At 41.6% G+C, this 21,528-nt stretch overlaps 2 protein-coding genes across 2 annotated transcripts in view; one reads left to right on the plus strand and one right to left on the minus strand.

The window, feature by feature from the left end:
• Window positions 1-2,188: 2,188 nt before the first annotated feature.
• Window positions 2,189-5,503, plus strand: shisa3 (shisa family member 3). Its single transcript, XM_030766897.1, has 2 exons — window positions 2,189-2,459; window positions 4,902-5,503. The coding sequence occupies exons 1-2, from the start codon at window positions 2,189-2,191 to the stop codon at window positions 5,501-5,503; spliced, it is 873 nt and encodes a 290-aa protein (XP_030622757.1).
• Window positions 5,504-11,689: 6,186 nt separating this feature from the next.
• Window positions 11,690-21,528, minus strand: part of atp8a1 (ATPase phospholipid transporting 8A1) — an 86,325-nt gene continuing 76,486 nt past the window's right edge. Inside the window, exons 33-37 of the mRNA XM_030765507.1 lie at window positions 21,256-21,363; window positions 14,186-14,274; window positions 13,751-13,843; window positions 13,351-13,442; window positions 11,690-11,787 (exon numbers count right to left, since the gene is read on the minus strand). Of these exons, the coding sequence (XP_030621367.1) occupies window positions 11,690-11,787; window positions 13,351-13,442; window positions 13,751-13,843; window positions 14,186-14,274; window positions 21,256-21,363 (480 nt within the window). The remainder of the gene's footprint in view (window positions 11,788-13,350; window positions 13,443-13,750; window positions 13,844-14,185; window positions 14,275-21,255; window positions 21,364-21,528) is intronic.

A 21,528-nucleotide genomic window follows, 5' to 3' on the forward strand; every position in this document is an offset into this window, starting at 1 on the left:
CGCTCTAAGTTTTGTGTCACTCAATTTCTGGATCTTTTCCAGTCGCTTCAGGTGTCCCTCTTCCTCGTTCTCAGTGTGGGTTAGTTTTTCCCCTGTACGTCTCGGTTGCTTGCTCAATGTCTCAACACTTCCAACAGAGTCTCACATACTCAAGGGGTGGGCGAGTTTACTGACAAGTCGACGCTCCAATCCCCTAGCGGAAGCGTCGCGTTTTTGGGTTCACTCTACCAACAGGGGAATACAGCCGAAACTAACACGCGCTGTCTGCGCGCTGTAGGCTACGTGTGTGAGTGTGTGGCATCTACACAGGAGAGGGAGTGTCACACATCTGAGGTACAATATGGTATGGAAACGATGAAATCATGTGTTCATGTGTTCACGAGTCCATTAAACTTAAGTTTTGTCTAACAAAATAACATATTGTTGGTGTTCAAAAGACCAGAGGCGCCGTAAATTTTCAACCGGGGTTACAGGTCGTACCTTGAACTGCACTTTTCAAACAATGCCTGAGAGCAGTATGTGACCTCAATTATCTTCCAGCAGACGGTCAGCAAATAGATTGCCGTCCATTTAACCATGTACAGACTCCGGCCATACAGCTCAAAACGTTACTCAAATAATAAATGTAACGTTGTGACAATGTTGTTTGACTTTATTGGAACCTTTGTTGCGTGGAGAGAGAATTTCAAGGTTTATTTTCTTAAATGGTAAATTCAGGCAAATAGGCCTGAAATATATTTTGGACAAAGAGGTGCAAGTATGAGAGTCAAATTTATTTAACGTATAGATTCTCAGTGACAATATGTAAAACAAAACGTTCTCCTCCTATTGTCATTGAGATGAATTGTCTTTGTTTTTCTCCAATAAGGTAATGTTGTAGATATGTGTACATAAATTTAAGCTTAAATTTAATTTAGACTAAATGCGAGAATTTCTTTTATGTTATTTCTTGAGGACATGAACTGTATGCAAAAATAACGGGTTACTCTTGCGCCGATTATATTTCAGTCTTGCAATAACAATGAGTACCGCAAGAGGGCAATCAGTCAACGCAAAGTCTGCAAGTTGTTCTCGGGTGGTACATGTAGGCTACTACTTATCCAAACTTAAAGGTGATATCATATTTAAGACTCTGGGTTACTCATCATTGTTGTACAATGAAAATTTCCCACACAAAAACGGGCAACAAATAGTTTATTTAAATGAGTTCATGGCCAATTAAGCAAATTGAATGCAACAGCGTAGCCTATACATTTAGTACATGTGAACCAAGTGAATTTTTGAATTTTTTGTTTTTACGGCACATGAACTTCTCAGACGACAGAACACTTTTAAAAATTAGAGAAATAAAACTGCAATAATATAACCTAGATGTTAACTACAGATCTCTAAGTATTGTTTATAATGAATGGCCTGTGTTAAAATAGATTTAAGAAAGCGCTACCACAACACCGTTGCTGTGCTAACTGTTTGAATGATCAAGAATAGGACGCGACAGAAAGAGTGACATGAATGCGCACGTCTGCGCTACCAGCTGCGTGCGCGTCTACGGGCGAACTCACAAAAAGCAACAGATTTGAAATGAGGTAGGAGAGCTGACGAGTGGAGCCACTGGCAGAACAGTGTTCATTTGCTACTAATGTAGGCTGCTATCACGTCTTTGGGCTGGAACAAGACACCGAGGGAGAATACATCGCTTGCTCCCTGGAAACTATAACTTTTAAAAAACTTTTGGGCTTGCGAATATTTTGCGTAGGCATATAGTTTTGAAGGTGATTATAACTGTCACTGTATTTTAACAACTTTTAACTGGGGATAAACCATGGCGTCTTATGGAGTTGATTATCTTCATAACAGTTAGATACTTGCTTTATTACACAGTTCCATAGGTTCTGGATAACCGATGTTGATTTCTGCTCTCAGTCTGTGCACTTTGCGCTTTTTCATTCCAGTAAACTGGAGCTGGATCAAAATAGGACCCAATATGAAAACAAAATCGGTTACGGTTGAATGTTAGCGTGAAGAGTTTCTTCAGAATGTTTGATAAACCAGACATCGTCGTGGACAATTTCATGAAACTACTCAAAGATTTCCATCCCAAAACTTTGTAAACTCGCCTGAGATACTGCAACAGTCTTTGGGTACTTTCTCTTGGGGTGGTCTTGGCAAGTAACGGCATCTCGCCGGCATGGTGCGCCTGCTGAATTGCCTCTTGCTGGGGTACTTTACATGGAATCTTCGGATATCAGATGCCCAGGGAGAGTACTGCCACGGGTGGTTGGACAGCAGCGGAAATTACCACGAAGGTTTTCAGTGTCCCGAGGACTTTGACACCCTGGACGCAACCGTGTGTTGTGGGACCTGTTCGTTGCGGTACTGCTGCGCTGCTGTTGACGCGAGGCTGGACCAAGGAAGCTGCACTAATGACAGGGAACTCGAGAACACCGAATTTGCAGCCCGTAAGATATATTCGGCTTTCCCAGATAAAGCCCAACTATGTGTTCAGTATTATAAAATGTGTCACCCTCATGGCATGTTATTTCTAGTCATTGAATTTAGTAGACTACAAACAATATCTTGCCAGATAGCAGGATTCATTATCCAAGCTTTAGAAAGTCATAATATGTGCTAATCAGCAGAATTTCGCTCAGTATTTCATCGAAGACATTACAGTAACAAATACAGAAACAATAAAAGAAAAGGTGTAAGCCATGTATAATATTCAGATTATTATTTTTGGACTGGCGTTTTGAAATGGTAGCTTTCACCTTCTGAATGCAAAGGTACAGCTGTATTTTTAGACTTATTAGCAATTGTACAAACTTGTGCAAACAAATCACGAGAAACATTATGACAAAATATTAGACTTTCAATTTTATGGTTTAATACGTTGAGTTAAATCAAAGAAAGGAAACAAGGCGCACATGGTTTTTATTTATTTATTTATTTCTGTTTTTACCGACTACAGGACTTTGTAATGGTCATAGCCTTATTCCACAAATATAAAAATCGAAAATTTTATTAATCTGTCATTGCTGTATAACAGTGACTTCTGGCGTTAGTTTTGCCAAGGCAGTTTGTCGTGGTGAAAATAATGTTTAGATGGATAGGAATATCTGCATTACACCTGACATGATATAAACACAACAGGAGGTTCAACAAGCTCAAATTCCCTGCTCACAGACCACCTGCCTTTGTGTTCTAGATTTATCTGAGGTGATGGGAGTCTAATTTTCAGAGAGAGAGAGAGAGAGAGGGAGAGAGAGATCGCACCCACCCGTAACAGGGGTGAACATACAACACACCTGGAGAGTGTCACCAGACACAGAAATTCCTTAGGTGATATGATACGCGCAATAAAAATGAATAAGACACCGAAACTGTAGGGTTACAGATAGCTTATATTGCCGATGACAGCATACCCCGATATTAATTACAGCAATTTAAAGTTTTACTTTTACTTATGTGACTCCTTGAGTGTGTATAATAACTAAAATGTTAAGTACAGTCTTAAAATGAATAATTCTGGTCAATTTGCGTTAATAAGATTTATTCGTATAGTTGGCAAGACCAACAACTCCTAACCTGGTATATTTCCTTTACTTCAAGGTGCCGCTGGCAAAATTGTGACACAGAAACGGTGAAATAGTGATTTTTTTTTCTCCGTCCATTCATATTGATCAAATTATACTACTGGCCTATAACACATAAGCATTCGACTTTTCATTATCAAATAGCTTACCCCAGGTCATTTTAACATTAAATATATTTAACTGCAACCACCTCCCGCTTGTGGGCCTAAATTGCACCTTTGTGGTGAAATTGAACTCGTTACTCTTAATTTTGGATATTTTTCTTTGGACCTCCCGCTTTCGTCCTTAAACACCCGACGATTTGTCAAATTGTGCTGGGCGCTTTGGTGTCGATTGATTAGTTTAAATTATTTTCAGCTTTTCAGCTCCATTGGCACTTTTGTCAAAACTGGACACGAAAATAGAATTGTCAATTAAATGACAAAATCTTGTACTGTGTGGAGTTTTTTGCCCAACTTTCGAAAGAAAAAAACGTGCCATATTGTTTCCATGCTGTGAGGCCATGACAGTGCAATTCCCTGCGCAATCCGATTCTTTACCATAAACAAGCCACGGGGCAAAGACGGAAAATATTTTGCTTGCACTAATCTTTCATGAGTAACACAACACCAAGTGGAGGTCTCACGTCTAAAGCAGCACATTCCTTTAGAACTTAGATGAACAAACAATCAATTCAGACCACTTCCAAATGAGTAATTTAATTTATTAGATCCGTCCAAAATAAATGCACGGACAAATATTACCCAAATGACATTAGAGGGAGTCTCTTAATTGACGAAAAAACGACCCCGTTAAGCCTTCTGTAAGTATATAAATATGTGAGAGTAAAAGAATAATATTGAAGCATTGTAGGTGACCTGATGGAATTGATACTTTTCTTGGCAAATTAATATTTAGATGCTTTGTCTTATGCGGTGTCTGAAACACATTCTTATAGGCCTGTTATAGACCAGCGAAGTAACATTTCAGACACATTATCTTGGGTACAGTGTACATATTGATATGTAAATAAATAATCAAAAAGATGAATGAATCAAATTTAAAACAGAAGTAGTCTATTTCATACAGAAAATATTCTAAATAAGTATTCCTTATTCATTTTCATAATCCTATGAACCCTTTCGTGTGATTTTACAAGACATTCAAGGTAACTGGAGACAAAATGGAGGTGAATAAAAAGGAATTTTTGCAGTGTGTGTGATTTTTACAGATAGTTAAGGAGGCATATAATCATTTCACTGATGATCTTTTCATCTCACACAGTTCCAGTTCTGACTGACACCATTACCTTTTCATCTCCCTTCACAGAACCTATCTACGTACCCTTCCTCATGGTGGGTTCCATCTTCGTGGCTTTTGTGGTGGTGGGTTCTCTGGTGGCTGTTTACTGCTGCACCTGTCTCAGGCCCAAGCAACCAACCCAGCAGCCAATCCGCTTCTCCTTACGCAGCTGCCAGGGTGAGACCATTCCCATGATCCTCACCACGGCTCCGCCCAGCCTCCGCACGCCCTCGCGCCAGTCCAGCACGGCCACCACCAGCTCCAGCTCAGCCGGGGGGAGCAGCTCTGTCCGTCGCTTCTCTCTGGGACGCGCCGACGCCATGCCGGGGCCCCCGTCGTCTGCGGCGACGCCCTCCTCCACACCCGTTTCCCTCGCTCCATCCCAACCGGCGTTGCCGCTGCCGCCGCCGCCCCCTCCTCCCCCTTACACCTCCCCGGCCTGTTTGCAGAGCGCAATCGCCCAGTCGCACCCTCATCCACACCCACATTCCCACACTCAACTTCAGCTCCACCAAGCTCTGCACTCCAACCAGAGTTCCAGTTTCCTCCTGCCTCAGCAGTACTTCTTCCCCCTACAGCCAGAACCCTTCCCTGGAAACAAGGGCTTCGCAGACTTTGGGCAGAGCTGACTGTCTGGGGCCAGATTCCCCCCCCCCCCCCCCCCCCCCCCAAAATCATGACTGCCAAACAATTACTCAAGTACTCACAGCGTAACACGGCAGCAAATGGCCATAATAACTCTGCGGCGAAGGACAGCTCTTCTTATTAATAATCTATTGCTATAGTAACCTTGAAGCAGGAAGAGGACATACAATGATCAGTTTGTCACTGGAGAGCTGCTGAGGAAACATGGGGCCATTATTTTGCTCCGTGTACGCTGGAGGAAAATGAGCTTCGGTACTCTCTGTTTTGAACTCGTGTCGTCACCCGGGAACTTGCTTCGGGAATGAAAAGCGGAGATACTGCTTTGCGGACAGCTGCGGTATGATTCGCGGGTGGGGGGGGGGGGGGGGGGTGTTTCCGCTCAAGCAAAAGCAAAGCCAGCGGAGGCATGGGAAGGATGTTGAAAATGAGCTGGAAGAGAGGATTGTTGTTACAAGCTGTGGATGTTTCTGACCGACACTCAGGTGCAGTGACCCTGGGATCAAAGACGTGCGGCCTGTTGCTGTTTTTTTTTTTTTTTTTCTTCTTCTCTCAGAGTTATGCACTTCTCATACATTTATAATGTAATCAAAACATTACTCTTTGCCTTTGAACTATTGAGCTGGTGTTGCGTTACACAAACGAAATATCATTGTGGGGACACTCTCAAGGAAATGATGAATAGTGAAAGAAAGAAAATGCGTTTTTTTTTTTTTTGTATTTTTACAATATTACTCTGAACATGGAAAAGGACACGAAAACCAGGGATTAAAACAAAACGGAAAGCAAACAAACAAACAAACAAAAAAAGAAACTTTTTTTTTTGACAATCTTGGTCTCTCTAAAAGAGGGACACAATGAATCATGCCATGAGTTCCTTTTGGTAATATGGGGTTTTGGGTAGTACCCTGTAGGGCAGGAGGAGTATCTAAATATTTCTTTTTCCTAGATGGATCAACACAAACAGACCCCCCGCCCCATACAATGTAAACAGACTCCCGCATTTTGCTTAAGTGCGCCACCTACAGTACGTTTAATTTAATCCTCTGCTTGTTTTATTAAAGAATAGCTACTAATACAGTGCAACAACAGTGCCAATCTTCCTTTTGGCTCAACAGTGTCTGTATATCATTTGAATGAAACACAACACTACCTCTGGGGCCTTCCAAGTCTTTTGAAGTTTAGAGCATCTGTCATGTCACGGAGAGAGCTCGTGTTTCCTTTATATACAGATTCATAGTGAACTAAATGGCATCACCTCCCAAACTAAGGTCATATTAATAACCCATTAATACTATTCTATCTGTGAAGCATACTTAACTGTTCATTAAGATTTTTTTAAAAGTCACTGACCAACCATTTTGAAAGTGTGGACACAAGTTGAATCATGCGCAAACACATTGTATGTCATGATTAGGTTTTACCCTGTCCTACAGTGTTTTAAATTAAATTAAACTTTCCTCTTTCAAGTGCCAGATTCTTCTGAATTGGCAATGTTCATTTGTTAAATTTTCTAAACATTTCCCTGTTCTTTTGATTGTTTCAGACAAGCAGAACATAGACTAAAGTATTGCCCTTTGGCAAAATACAGTCACATGTTTTGATAAAGGAAATATGATGATGCAGAAATCACAACGAGATTTGCAGTTTTGGATCCAGAGATGAACTTTCTCAGGAAAGTAAGCCTATTAGAAATGGGACATGTTTATTTATTTGTTCTGTGTTTCATATTGAGGTACAATTTATAATACTGGACATATTTAAAATAATAATAATAATAATAACAATATTAATAAACAAATTCTCGCTGTTGCAAAGACAAGAATTGAAAACAATGGCGGACCGCAGCCGACCAGAGCTTGACCTCAACAAGGGACATCAGCCAAATGACAGCAGAATGAGAAATGGTCATAATAAGGCTGGAATTTGTTTTGTCATGTGTAGACTGAGATGATGGTTTTTAGAGTCTCTTCCCTTCCCTTTCCTGTTTAGATTCCCACTGCTCTGCATGACCACAAGTGTTTCACAGGAAAACAACAACAGCAAAAACAACTACAAAACACCAACACTGGTTGTCCTCTCTTGGGAATTAAATGTACCGCATGTTATTTATTTATGTATTTATTTATCGTTTCACAGAGCCTTTTAGTTCGAAATGGACAGCTACAGTCAGAGAGCATCACGCAAATGAGCAGTCGATTACTGGCTATAACTTAGAACAAAGGGCACATTGTGAAAGTGGAAACGGAGTCCCTGATTCGGACACCTTTATTTCCAATCATTATGGTTAACTTGGACCTGAGATTCAGCCACAAATATCCCAGTTTGCATTTTCAGGTGTTGTGAGGAGCGGTTCTGATAAATGACCAAAAAAAAAAGTTTGATATGCAACACATCACAGGAGCTCAGGAGAATTATCCATCAGTTCTGTATCAGTGATTCAAAACAAGCCCAGAGTGAATGAAATTTTTTTTTATAGATGGGCTTTCAGTAATGTATTAATGAAACACACACCTCTATGTATTATCTGTCCTTATAAAAGATTAATGTGAGTAACCATGGGTAAAGATGAAATCACCAGGAGCTTGAAGGTTATATTGCTTTAGTGGTTTTGCGCATAAGACGAATAGTGAGTAAACAGTGGTCTAGACAGGAAATGAAAATCCTTGAGCCACTCTGCAATAGAAACAGCAAGGGGTCATGTTAAAATATAGATTTGTGCTTGTATCACCATAAAGGTATCAGTGGTTTGATTTGTGGAATTTTAAGGTTTAATTTTCTAATGTGTCCTCAAGGGCTTCTTTTAGCAGGTCTCATGTCACAGAGGATGATATACTGAGTATAGACTTAAATATACACAACACAGATATTTAAAATATACCAGTCTACAGTGGTTCAACATAAAAGAGCTTAAACACTGGAGGAATCAAGAAAGAAAGAGAGAGAGAAAGAAAGAAAGAAAGAAAGAAAGAAAGAAAGAACAAGGAAGGTGTTTTCTTTCTCTGCTTGTTCAAGGACGTAATACTCTGATTTATTTTTAATAAACAAGCAACAACTGAACCCATTGAAACTTCAGGAAATATCAAATATCAGACCATTTCCAGTGGTGTAACAACAAGGACAAAAACAAGGAGAAATTATACTTCCATGTTCAAGTTGTAAAGTTTATTTCAGTAGTCCTTCATGGCAGTAAAAGACAGAACATTTATAATTTTGCAGTCCCAACATGCTAAACAATCATTGAACAAAAAGACATTAAAAAAAAAAAAAAAAAAAAAGTTTAAACAAATTGAAAAAAGTGCATTTTCTGCTTTAAAGTGACCAACACTAGTAGGAGGGGAATCAGTATACAACAAACATTTAAAACTGCGGAACAATTTTATCCACTCATGCAGTCAATCACTTTCACAGATGACAGTATGATAAAGCAACAGTCCAAGTCTTTCACTACAGACACGTCAGAAGACCAATATCCAGTGTTTGAATGTTGTCACTGAGGGTGACAAAACCAACAACGATAACAACAACAACAGCAAAAAAAAAAAAGAAAAACCTCAAACCTTTCAAAAGCGTAGAGCTAGAAAACAACATAGAGTGTTGTACATCCTCACTAAAGCCAGAAGTAAACAGTGTGGATTCCTTATAAAGAAGAGAGAGCAACACTGCCTGAGAGAAACTGAAAGAAAGGAGATCTGAATAGGTACGACCAGATAAATAATACCAGAACCAATAAACAGATAACACCGAAGTCCCACTATTGGAAAGGTAAAGAGGAGTGTATTGCGTAAGATCTCCTGTCAAGCGAGCTCAGTGTTGCAGATGGGACTGCCTCATCCCGCCCGGATCGGATCGGACCGGACCGGACCGCAGTCGCGCTCAGAGAGACAAGCTGGCCACACACACACTTAACGCCATGCAACAGCACACACACCATCATTATACCTGGAGTCGTGCAGACAGAGGAGCGAGCGACACCCTCACGCGCGCGCGTGCGCGTGCACACACACACACACACACACACACACACACATACACGTCTATAATCTCATATGATCTCGCATGCGCACACACGCACACGCACACGCGCGCACATGCACGCTTACACACACAGACACACACACATAACAGGAATATTACTGCATGTGCATACTCATATACTTACACACACTTTCATTCATTTTTACTCATTCTCACGCTTACACCCTCACATGCACTCAGACATAAGATACACACACGCACACACATTTCAACGTTAGGAAACACCGATCAAAATCCTCCTGGCAAAATATCAGCGTTGAACAGACCACTGTCAAGGATTCCATTGTTTGAACTGACCACAGACATGCTAACATACAAAAAACTCGACACACATTATACACCCTCTCACAGTCACTCATGCACACACACATACATACACGCACACACACACGTGTGCACACGCACGCACTTACATGCACATGCAGACAACAAACAATGTGCATACACACAGTTCGAAACCTGGTCTCCCACAGGGAGACTTAAGCAAATGTACACTGTCAACCATAAATTAAAAAAAGCATTAATATTAATTATAAGAACAAGACATTTTAGCTACAAGGAAGTATAAGCTCATTCTCAACTATCATTTCCTGAAAACAAACAAACAAAAAAAAGGGACAACATTTCAATACAAAGCAGGTCAATCCAAAATTCATACATATCCAATATAAAAATACAAATTCACAAAATAACTATAGAGACAAAGTAGTTTCGATATAGTTTGGATTTCCTGGCTAATCTCCATTTTTTTTTTCCCCTTAAGCTAATGGCACTTATGTTTGAGGGATTAACTTTCCATTCTAAGGGAAAGACCATAGTAGAGTAAAAGTTGCCACCATAAGCTTACACAATATACAGCTGAATTTCTTCATTCAGACCCACGCGAGAGAGAGCGGCCCATGTGCACACGACGGAGCCAAGATTCAACATGCATATCATAGCTCTTTACATCTCTGGTCACACTGTAGCTGCACAGTTTACGGAGGAAAAAAACAACGTCATCCTGAAACACGGACTAGCGAGAGAATCTGTGATACTTTCAGACAAGGAGACAAATTCCTGTTAGGCACCTTTGTGATTGTTGCAGCCGTGTAACGCGTGGAATGCAATAAATCGTTAAGAGCCGTCGAAAAAGCGATACAGAATGTCAAAAAAAAAAAAAAAATCGAAAGTTTGAGGGGAATTTTTTTTTTTTTTTTGTTAACAGACGTAATAGTCAGGCACGGTTACCACCGCTCGAGAAAAGAAGAAATGAATGACCGAAGGCAAGAGCAAATGTAAGGCCTTAATACAGTTGAGTGCAAAAAAAAAAAAAAAAGGGAAAAGAAAAAAGATAAAGAAAACACAATTTTGTCAGGTCTGAAGTGGTCAAATCAGCGCAGGGAGATTTAGGAGCATAAATGGAGATGGGATGGGAGAAAAAAAACGGAAAAAAAAAGTCGTAATTTTTCAAATACAGAATTCATGACTGTGTTCTTTGGCGCTCTAAAAATTCAACAGGATTTGGGGGAAGTATGCGAAAATAGCTGTTAGAGACAGACTTTTATTTAGTAAAATCAAAAAGAGGATTATTGTGACCGATGGGGTTCTTTCATGTGCCGTCACCAATTTAGGATTTGCAGTCAAACGCGATCAGACAAAGGTGTCACGTCGACGTCATGTCTTCTTGGCTTTAACACTCGTTTCCATTAAGATGTATGAGGAGAGAGAGACACGCATTGGCACTGATCACCATTCCACAGAGCTGTGACAGAGAGACTTCAGACCACAGGACTGAACAACACACACACACACACACAAAAAAAAACAAATAGGAAAAAAAACAACAAACAAAAACAAAGTACACAAGCAAAGTGTTCATGCCTGCTGAACAAACAACTAGAGCATGGAGAACACTTCAAACAAATTTTTTTTTTTTTTGATCCTTGTTTTTTTTTTCCCTTTTGAAGAACAGAAATCTCTCTTTCCCTCTCCTTCTCTCTCTCTCTCTCTCTCTCTCCCTTTACCCCTCTTTTTCACTCTCTCTTTTAGTCCTCTGGGCTCAGGGCGAAAGTCTCACTGACTGATCTCCCATCAGCCTCAAAATCTTGATTGACAGCTGCGGCTCCTATGGGCCGGACCGAGAGAGCTGGGTCTCACCACTCATTGGTCCGCTGCTTGGTGGTGTCATAGGCCCGGATGACCTCAGACTGGGACAGCACTCCATTCTCATCCTGGGAGAAAGCGTAACCATCTGGAGGCAGAGGACACAGGGCACGGTGATTAGAAAACCATCGGTTTACATGGGTAAGATGTTTGCACACAGCTATGTGGGGGAATCCCAAATGAAATTAAATTGAAAAATCATAACTAAAACAGAATTAAAAAAAAAATGTCCAAAGTGACATTTGAACACAACTAACAAGGCAACTTCTTCTGCCTCTCATTTAAGCTTAAACCACTAATGATCAATTCAACTCATTAAGAGACGGGGAAAAAATGATAAATAAATCAAATAATCCTAAAACCATCAGAATCTCTCATGTTTAAGTGGCTCTACAAAATAAAAAAATAATTTCTATGCACAACTAATGATATTTCTGTCGATTAAAATGGGAGGAGACTATTGTTCAGTCTTAAGTATAGTTAGATAAATATAACTTGATTACCTTCATTCAGAACAAGATGACTAAATAAATGACTAATACTCACATTAAAAAGCCTCTTCACCAGGACAGTGAGGACATGTCTTTTTTTTTTTTTGGTCAGCTATTCAACTAAACTCTATTTACTAATCGCACATTGATCACATACCACCTCATACTGCTACAGTTGCTACTGTACGCCACACTCTGTCTGACCTTCCCTTCCTAACTCACCTTACGTCTGTACTGATTGGCCCTCTACCTGCTGGCCTGGGAAGGCGTGCAAGAGGCCGACGAGAGAGGTGCATTGTGGGAATGACAGTGGAAGATTCAGTGATTAAACAGTGCTCTGTGCACTACTCACTACACAACACAAGCATGAGAGCACACACGCGGGCAGGTGGGAACGGGGGCGGGGGGTCACTCAGGGGACTGGAGTTTTGGATAGAGGGTCATTTTTGAGGAGAGGGTTTTAACGAGGAAAGGCGTGTACTTTTGGTGTAAAAGGGGTGCGAGATATCAGATTATTAACGCCCGTCGCCCATCCCCACCTAAAAACAGACAGAAACAAAAACGAAACAAAAAGAAAAAACAAAAAAAAAAACCAAAAACAAACAATAAAAAATGAAAAGAGTAAGTAAAATGAGTAAAATAAGGAAAAAACAAGTATAAAATATGAACGTAAATATTCCCCCAAACAGAGAAGAAAACAAACCAAAAAAACATGCATCACAGGGTACCCCTGGAGAAGACACGCACTTACGGTCAGACACGGCTTATAAGCCCGTCTGTAGGCTGTCAGGCTCTACATGTAGAATAGGTGCATTAGTGTAGAGGTGTGCATCTAACCACCAGAGACCTGTTTTTTTGGCTATGGGTATTAGGGCAATCAATGGTCGGTTATAAACCGTCACTTTCATTTGGAGGTCATATCTCCATGTGGGTTTGAGCTGTCATACATTACTGTGTCACACTGGCCCAAGGACATCTGTGAGATTTTTACGTTCTGTATGTGTCTTCCAACATGTGTTAATGTACAGGCCTCTGTGTGTGTGTGTGTGTGTGTGTGTGTGTGTGTGTGTGGGCGGGGTGAGGAGCCGGGAGTGTATTACTGCGTGGGAGTGTACGTGTGAGTGTGTGTGTGGTGGAGCAGATGTGAGACGCTGACATACGGAGTAGGTTCTGCTGCATGGAGTCGGAGCGGTACAGGCTGACTGTGCTCTTCTTGAAGACGTTCTTCAGGAGCTGAGCCCTCTCCGTCAAACTGTGGGAGAAACGACAGGCGGTCAGAGCAGGACCCAGCTCATTTGAGACGTTTTTTTTTCCTGAGTCGCTTAACGTCTGAAAAACGACTCAGTGTAAATGTAGAGTGTTTAAGGCAGGTCACATCCAAAAACACCGGCTGCCCAAAAACAACACGAGCGAATGTTTCGCCGCAAGAAAGACGAGACAACAAAGATGCTCTGTATCACTCTGATGTTTTTGGGCTTCATATGAAAAAAATGAAAAGAAATGTTTTTCTTTAGAATAAAGTTTTAGGGGGAAAATTTTATGTAGCTGCTTGTGTATTACCTCTTTCCATGAACCACAGCGCCTGGGTCTTTGGACAAGGCTTCCAGCTCCTGAACCTCATCCACCAAAGTCTTAAAGCAGACCTTCCTCATCCTGACCGACCCAGAGACATGACAGCAGAGTCAGAACATGCCAGAATTTTCCCCAGGCGTGGAGGATTTCCCTCCCCACATTACAAAGAATAAAGGAGGAATTACAGGACACAGTGAGAAATACGGAAAATCTGTCACTATTAACCCAACCCATCTGTTCTTTCACAGATATGTATACGAAAAAAAAAAATCTGCAGCAGTTTTTAACCACAGAGGAATAATACAAATAATACAAAAAAATCCCTGAACATGGGAATGTGGACACACAGTTTAAAGTCAGTGTGTTAGGCGTTGAGACTTCAGACAAGGGCATGAGCAAAGACGAGAAGAAAATGGAACTCACACTTTATAGGCCACGTCGAAGACCAGAGATGTGACAGGGATAAAGAAAAGACCCATCCAGAACACTCCAGAGCTGAACATCATATCCGCCTGAAAATGAACAACAACAACAGCAACAATACTCAACTGAGACTTTGTGAAATTAGGTGCAATAAGAAGAATTTTACAAGAGTAGATAATATTCTAAACAACTGAAAGGTAACAGCAAAAAATACAATAGGAACTGAATCAGCAGCTGGTAATAGCAACTGAAATGCAATTAATGACATAATATTTTCAGTGCTTGAATGCCCCTGTTCGGAAATGAAAACAAACAAACAAACAAAGCAGCTTTTCCCTGAATCTAGGCGATGCCCGTCAGTGCACGCGGGGCGGGAGGGGTTGGGGGGAGGGGGGGTCGTCTGGTTCTGTCAGTCAGAGGACTGTGCTCCAGGAGGCTGTTCTCTAAGTAAGGCAGACAGGTGAGGGGAAACCAGAGCCAGCTGATCTGAGTGTGGCTAATGCTTACGGCAGACAGGCAGGTCCTGGAGGTCGGGTAGAGGGACCGAGCGAACGGGAACCCCTCGAACCCGCCGCCGCCCCCGAGCCTGACACCGGCTAACCTGTGAACTGCCAATTCAAATACGCCTTTAAGGTATTCATCTGATCCGTGTAACCGTGATCCGTGAGAGGGGAAGGGAGATGGTCTGGTGCTGCTGGGGGAAAGCAGGACCAGAAAGAAGAAAAACATGCTTGACGGAAGAGAAATGTTTAAACTGCGCAATCATTTCGACAATTTATCAACTTAATCAGGAGTTGGTCAGGTTGCTTTGGAGACTCGTGAGAAATAATACATGCATGTACACCTCTCTGAGTCAGGCTTTTACGTTTGCCAATCTGTGAGGTGTCTGCAGTAAGCATTATAAGTTAAGGACAACCTTGGCCCCATCATTATTTTTCATCAGAGCATAATAATTATACCAATAACAATGTAATTTAGGTTCACTTACTGAAAATGTTTTAAGTGGATTATCTTAGTATAATGAATGTCTTGTTGAGTCACTGCTGGCAAAGAACAACTTCGCAAATTGGAAATGATAAAGAATTTCAAAAAGATAGCAAGGGTTTCAAGGAAAACAAATTACAGCAGTGATTTCAAAAGCCGGTCCAAAAAACCGACAGTCAATCAGAATATCCGTAAGCCAAAACAAACCTCCGAATAAAATAAACATGGCCTGAAAAGACACTCATATGTTTGGATAAACGCAGACAAAAGATCTGGGAAAAACAGTAATGAAGCTATCAGTCTCACTACCATAAAAGCCCATATTCTTCAGAATTCATCAACCTGAAGTTCATTTTTTTTTTTTTTCTCTCTTCCACTTTCCTGCCTCAATGGCCATACACGGGGAGTAGTCCTGTTCAGGGGAGACTGCAGAAAAACCTGGGTTAAGTGTGTGTGTGTGTGTGTTGGTGTGTAAGGACAGAGAGCTGCGGTTCTTCCAGGGCTGGGTGAGGAGTCAGGCATCCTTTGGCACGTAGTGTCCGACGCAGACGCCTGCGTCGGGCTGTGTTTGCTTTGGCACGGCCGCGTTCAAACGATCTGTCGTTAGCTGTCAAGAAACACAAATCTGCCCCCTTCTCGCGTCGCAATTTGCTCCACACGCTTATGCCACTTGTCCAAACTCGGGGCTCTAGACGACGTCCTTCCTGTAATCCGAACCTGGTCGGACCGGGGCGCGCTGCCTAAAGACACACCCGCACAAACCAATCAGTGTCCAAAATATCAAAGGTTTCAGGTATTCTTCAAAAAAAAAAAAAAAAAAAAGAAAAGAAAAATTGGGTAATGTGTTCGTCATTATGAGCAAACAGACTTTGATGTCTGTCAAAACATGAGGGAAAAGGAAACCCCAAATGACTGGAAATCAAAATGGCTTTCCTCCCTAATGCTTCAAATAAGCCTGAGCGAACTGACGGTTTTCTACGTTGTCAGCGACATCGGGGAAAATTACACCGCAGACGCAACGCGTTTCCACGTCGATGAAATTGCACAGTCCCCGAGGAAACATATAGTTTCTCGCTAATAATGACAGTTTAAATCATTTTCATTTCGGAGTCATTTATCATGTAATCATTGGAGACTATCTGAGGAGAGACTTAAGTTACTTTAAAAACACAGAGTATATGATGGAAGCATGAGATCTTTGTCAGTAAATACTAAAATAAACTCTTGTCTTTGTTTTCAAACAATAAAACTCATAATTTCTCATGCTATTTAAGAAACAAATACTCCCAAAAAGCAAAGTGAAAATGGAAAAAAAAAATTCTTACAGTGATTAATCTTAAAAGAAATGGGCAAAGCCTGAGTCCTTCAATAACTGGACTTTCAAGGCCTCACTTCTTACTAGCAGATTTAACTACTATTTATCTATGGACAGAGTTAAATCCACATTCAGTAAATCTCAGAGCAGGCTGTAGCTTACGGACACTAACGGTGTGTAAATCCTGCAGGTCTGTGGGAGAGTGTCCAGGGTGTGGGGTGTATTTTTAGGACAAACTAATAAACTCGTCTAGGCAGGCAGACAAGGGTGTCCGCAGCGACAGGGCAGACTGTTTTGACAGGACATCAGCTCCCTCAGTGGCCGCTGGAGACACATTCTCAACAAACACACACACACACACACACACACACACACACACACATAAACAGAAGTGCACAATTTCAACAGAGACACATAGATGCGTGCAAACACACACACACACACACACACACAGAACCCCTCACTGTGAGCTAAATAAAGGTAGAGTATATGAAGTAGACCTAAGGAAAAAGAGCATATATGTTGGAATTCAAACCACTATAAGCTCCTGGTGCATTGCTCTTCCCCTGTGTGTACTGAGTGCCAATGAAAACAGAGGCAAACCAGATTAGAGCGGTTTAGTTTGTGCAGCTCAGCAGCTGTAGAGCCTGCCTCTAACCCCTCTTTAATTCACAGCTGAGAGCATTTAGACAGTCAAATTACACAATTGGAGTTGACATCATTATGAGTTCAAGTTGGACAAAAGCTATCTGTTAAAAGAACTGTATCATAACCGAATTCACAAAATATTCCATGATGGATAAATAGAATCCAATGTTCTTTTTATTATTAAATAAAGCTTCTGCCAATTGTACTAAATTTCATTTCCATTATTTATCATTTACTGTGGTCTGTTTGCAGACTATAAGACTGTAAGTGAGTTTATTGGGATGATGAACAGGACAAATGCCCTATGTTTCCCTCCTAAGTCAGTCACGGCTACCATTGTGTGTGTGTGTTTGTTGCAGAGTTCACTGAAGTGACTTTCTCTGTGACTGGAGGCGGTGGATTAATTATGCCTGGATGTACTAATCGGTGGTGCTGTAAGATAGTGGTATTTGATTGCTCATGTCTGGCTGCCCACAGTGATAATGTAAGGCCATGAATGTTAATGCCTCCCATTGTGATGGTAAATGTGAGGGGGGAATAAGACTGGCTATTCACCCCATGCTGAGATGTTAACAAAGCCAATTTCAACTGACAACACACACACACACACACACACACACACACACACACACACAAACATTACTGATGCCATTTGTATGGGATTAGGTTGACATTTATCTCCAATGAAAATACACAAGTCACCTTAAATTGTGAACCAAGTACAGTGACTACTAAGAATGAGGAGAAAAGAGAAAAACAAGCAAAATCCCTGAGGGTCAGATGGTAGTTTCTGTTAGGAAAGAAAGAAAGAAAGAAAGAAAGAAAGAAAGAAAGAAAGAAAGAAACAAAGAAAGAAAAAAAAAGAAAGAAAGAAAGACAGAAGGAAAAAAAAAAGTTCTCGCTCCTTCAGGCTTTGAAAGTCCAACAATTCCCTAATGCAGTCAGTGGGACATGAAAATGAGGAATTCACAAAGTCTGTGACCCTCTCATAGCTTTCCCCGCTGGAAAACAAACAGCCGTTTTCTTTCTCCACTCCATCATCCGCTCCCTGCCCGCAGCATGCAGCCACATCATAAGCCCAGACAAACGAAGGAGAAGAAAAAAAAAAAAGAAACATTATGCAAAAACACGAATAACTCAATAAACTAACTACGCTATATGCTCTGGAAGTAATTACTAACTCTCTCAGTGAAAAAAAATAACCAAATCTTACAGCAGTTGTCATATGGACACAAGATCATACACAAGAACTCTTCAGTATTTAACTTTAGGGCCGACGCACGTTACCGGCCGTTCACGGGCAGACGCAGGGTCCTGCTGTTACAGGCAGAAAAATTCCTTTGTCACTGTAGTAGCTAAGAACCAAAAATGAGTCGACATCTCTAATCATCGCACGTGAAGCGTCACAGCGCGAATGGTGCCCTGGTTTCAGACGGGAAATCGCCAAATCCGCAGAGGCTAAAACCTCCTGACCGGGGAGTTTAACGACTGCCCCGAGACGCCTGACACAGGGCACACGAGAGACGATTAAAGTGGGATTTAAGTATTTCAGAAACATTAAGAGGGAACATAAACATCGAAGGAAAGAAAAAGAAAATATGTAACCGTTAACACGGAGGCTTCCGCAACATAAGGGTTAAACTCCTCGCTCTCTTTAATGGGATGACAGATGTACAAACTGGTCCCCATACAGCACTGGAGTTTCAGGGAGTTTCCCTGAGTACTGACTGAGCTATCTGCCTTGGTGAGAGACCACACTGAGGAAGAGTAATCAGTCCACAGTAACTTGTCATTGACCTTAACATAAATGGGGCTCTGCTCCTTACAATAGCAGAGTGCTTCCAGTGGACTTTATGGGGCAGTTCATATGAGCTAGTTTGACTGACAGACAAAAGCCATTCACGTGTACCATCGCACATACTGTATATCCAAAGATATTCCATACACACACACAGGCAAACACATGGTGTTGAGTGTGTGCAGGCGGCAGAGTGTGGTTGTGTTGAGTTGCTGGGTGACGGTAAAGAGGCTGATTTATCTGGGAACAGATATAGGGGCTCAGTAAAAGACTGCTCTAATGGAAATGCTTCCAGATCAAAGACAGTGAGGCTTGATGGGCTGACTTACACACACACACACACACACACACACAGGTGTGTCCGAATGAATTAACCTTACAGAAAATCACGTCTGGTTAAACTGCAGAAAGGTACACAGCAGTTGTTCAGAGTTAACAGAAAGCCAATGATATTCAAAACCATTACCCATTTCTAATCTATTTCCACATCTTCTCTCTCTTTTTCTCTCTGTCACTCTCGATTGTCTGATCTGTATCTTGTTTTCCTGTCACTCAGTAATCCCTGAATGATGGGGTTTTTTTGAGGTGGGACTTGATGCATGCCTGGTGAATATATGTGCTGATGACAAGATCCACTGTATGCATGTGTGTGTGTGAGTGTGCAGAGTTCAGGTGTGGGAGAAGGAAGCAGTATTTCTGGTGACAACAGTGCTGACGGCATACTAAAAACTAAAAAAACATAATTCAGCACAATTATTTATGGAACGATCTCTCATGTTTCTCCTGATGTCCACTCATAAACTGGTCAGATAGCTGACGTACTTTAACCCGACCCGGAAGCACGACTCCCGCCTAATTCAACCAGGAGTTACAGCAAATCTCTTTGAATTTCTCCACAGCCATCTGGGCGTTAGTCATCGGACATAAAAGTCGAATCATTCAACATCAGACCAAAACTGCCAAACACAGTCCACACCTCCTCTGACAGAGGAACACAAAGCAGGCCACGGACACACAGGGATGAAGTAACGGGAGGAGAAGCCCAGATAACTCTGTCCCTCAGGCAGGAGCAGGCACCGCTGCACAGACCTTAGCCTGTAAGGGTTTGCAGCACTCTCTGATGCCCTCTCAGGTATCAGGCTCTCTACCTGACTGATGTACGGGCGTGAAACGCTGGGGACCAGGGTTAGGTTACCGGGCGCCCGGAGAAAGTCATTTATTTCACCTCTCTACAAGCTAACGGAGAGACGGGATGAAAGGGAGCACTTGATTTGGCACAAAGGCAGGGCGTGTACGGTACACGTGAGCAAGGCTCGGGCGATGCCGCAACATCGCAAACTCTCGCCCCGATCCCGAGGGAACGTTTCTATCGCAAACTAACCGGGAAAAAAAAAAGGAAGGCGGTATCGGAAATCTCAAAACGTACAACGGGAAAGACGTTCGGAATTGCGACACCTCTGGTGCTTGCGAGGTAGAATCAGCCGCTGAAATACTGTCCGCGGATCCGATAATACAAACCATGGATTCAGGAATGATCTAATATGACCAAACTATTCAAAATGTTGGCCAGTCCTGCAACATTAACAAAACACTGTCAATATTGCTCTTACTGTTATAAATAACTGCTATGGTTATATCTGACACAGGAGGAAATATTTATTCCAAATATTCTGATAAATGATTACAAACGCTGTTGTGGTATGAAGAGTAAGAGAGCATTTCTGGATTTGTAACATGAGTGTATGAAACATAGATTTTGAGCTGTGGCCAAAAACTTTAAATTCCCACTTTATCAAGTTGTGCAATTTAAAATTCAAGCAGACTGAATGTCTTCACCCTTAATTCAGTAGTGAATGTGGCCATGTCATATTGCAATGTAAAGGGAGTACACAGTCAAAGATAACACAACCCCCCCGAAATGCAACTATATCTTTTTTTTTTTTTTTTTTAATTTTGGCTCCTGTTTATTACAGCTCCCACCTGTCTACACAGAGAGACAAGATTACCTGCCTTAATCCATGTGGAATGTGGAGACGTTACAGATGCGTCTCAAAGTGTACACACTCACAGGTGATACTAATGGAGTCTAATTAGCTCCATTAAATGATTACTGAGGCGAGATTGAACAGAAAGATTCCTGCAGTCACCCCCCAGGCCTTCCAGTTTGTAACAGTGGTGTAAGGTTGCCAAAAAGACCTCCTGTTAACCCAAAAAGGTATGAGAAATATCTATAACGATGAGATTTTGGCAAAGATAGTGTAGTGCCAAGGGGGGAGAGAGCTGGTAATCTGGATGAATGTTTGTTTACGTGTGTATGGGTCTTACCTCTCCTGACATGTCTGGAGCCAGTGGAACAAGGGGCCAGAGTGAGGAATAGATGCCGAAGAACACTACCCATAATCCAATGCTGCCCCAGATGGCGATGTGACTAAACTATGAGCAGAGATGGAAAAAAAAAAAAAAAAAACCCAACAACTTAACACAACTTAATACCTCTTCAGCATAAAGTAAAGAAAACAGAAATTTCATTGTCTACACAGTGTGGGAATTTGCCTTAGGCTTCAACCCCTCCATGATACCGCTCTGTTTCATGTTACT

This window comes from Chanos chanos, chromosome 2 (assembly GCF_902362185.1).
Source record: "Chanos chanos chromosome 2, fChaCha1.1, whole genome shotgun sequence".
NCBI lineage: Eukaryota > Metazoa > Chordata > Actinopteri > Gonorynchiformes > Chanidae > Chanos > Chanos chanos.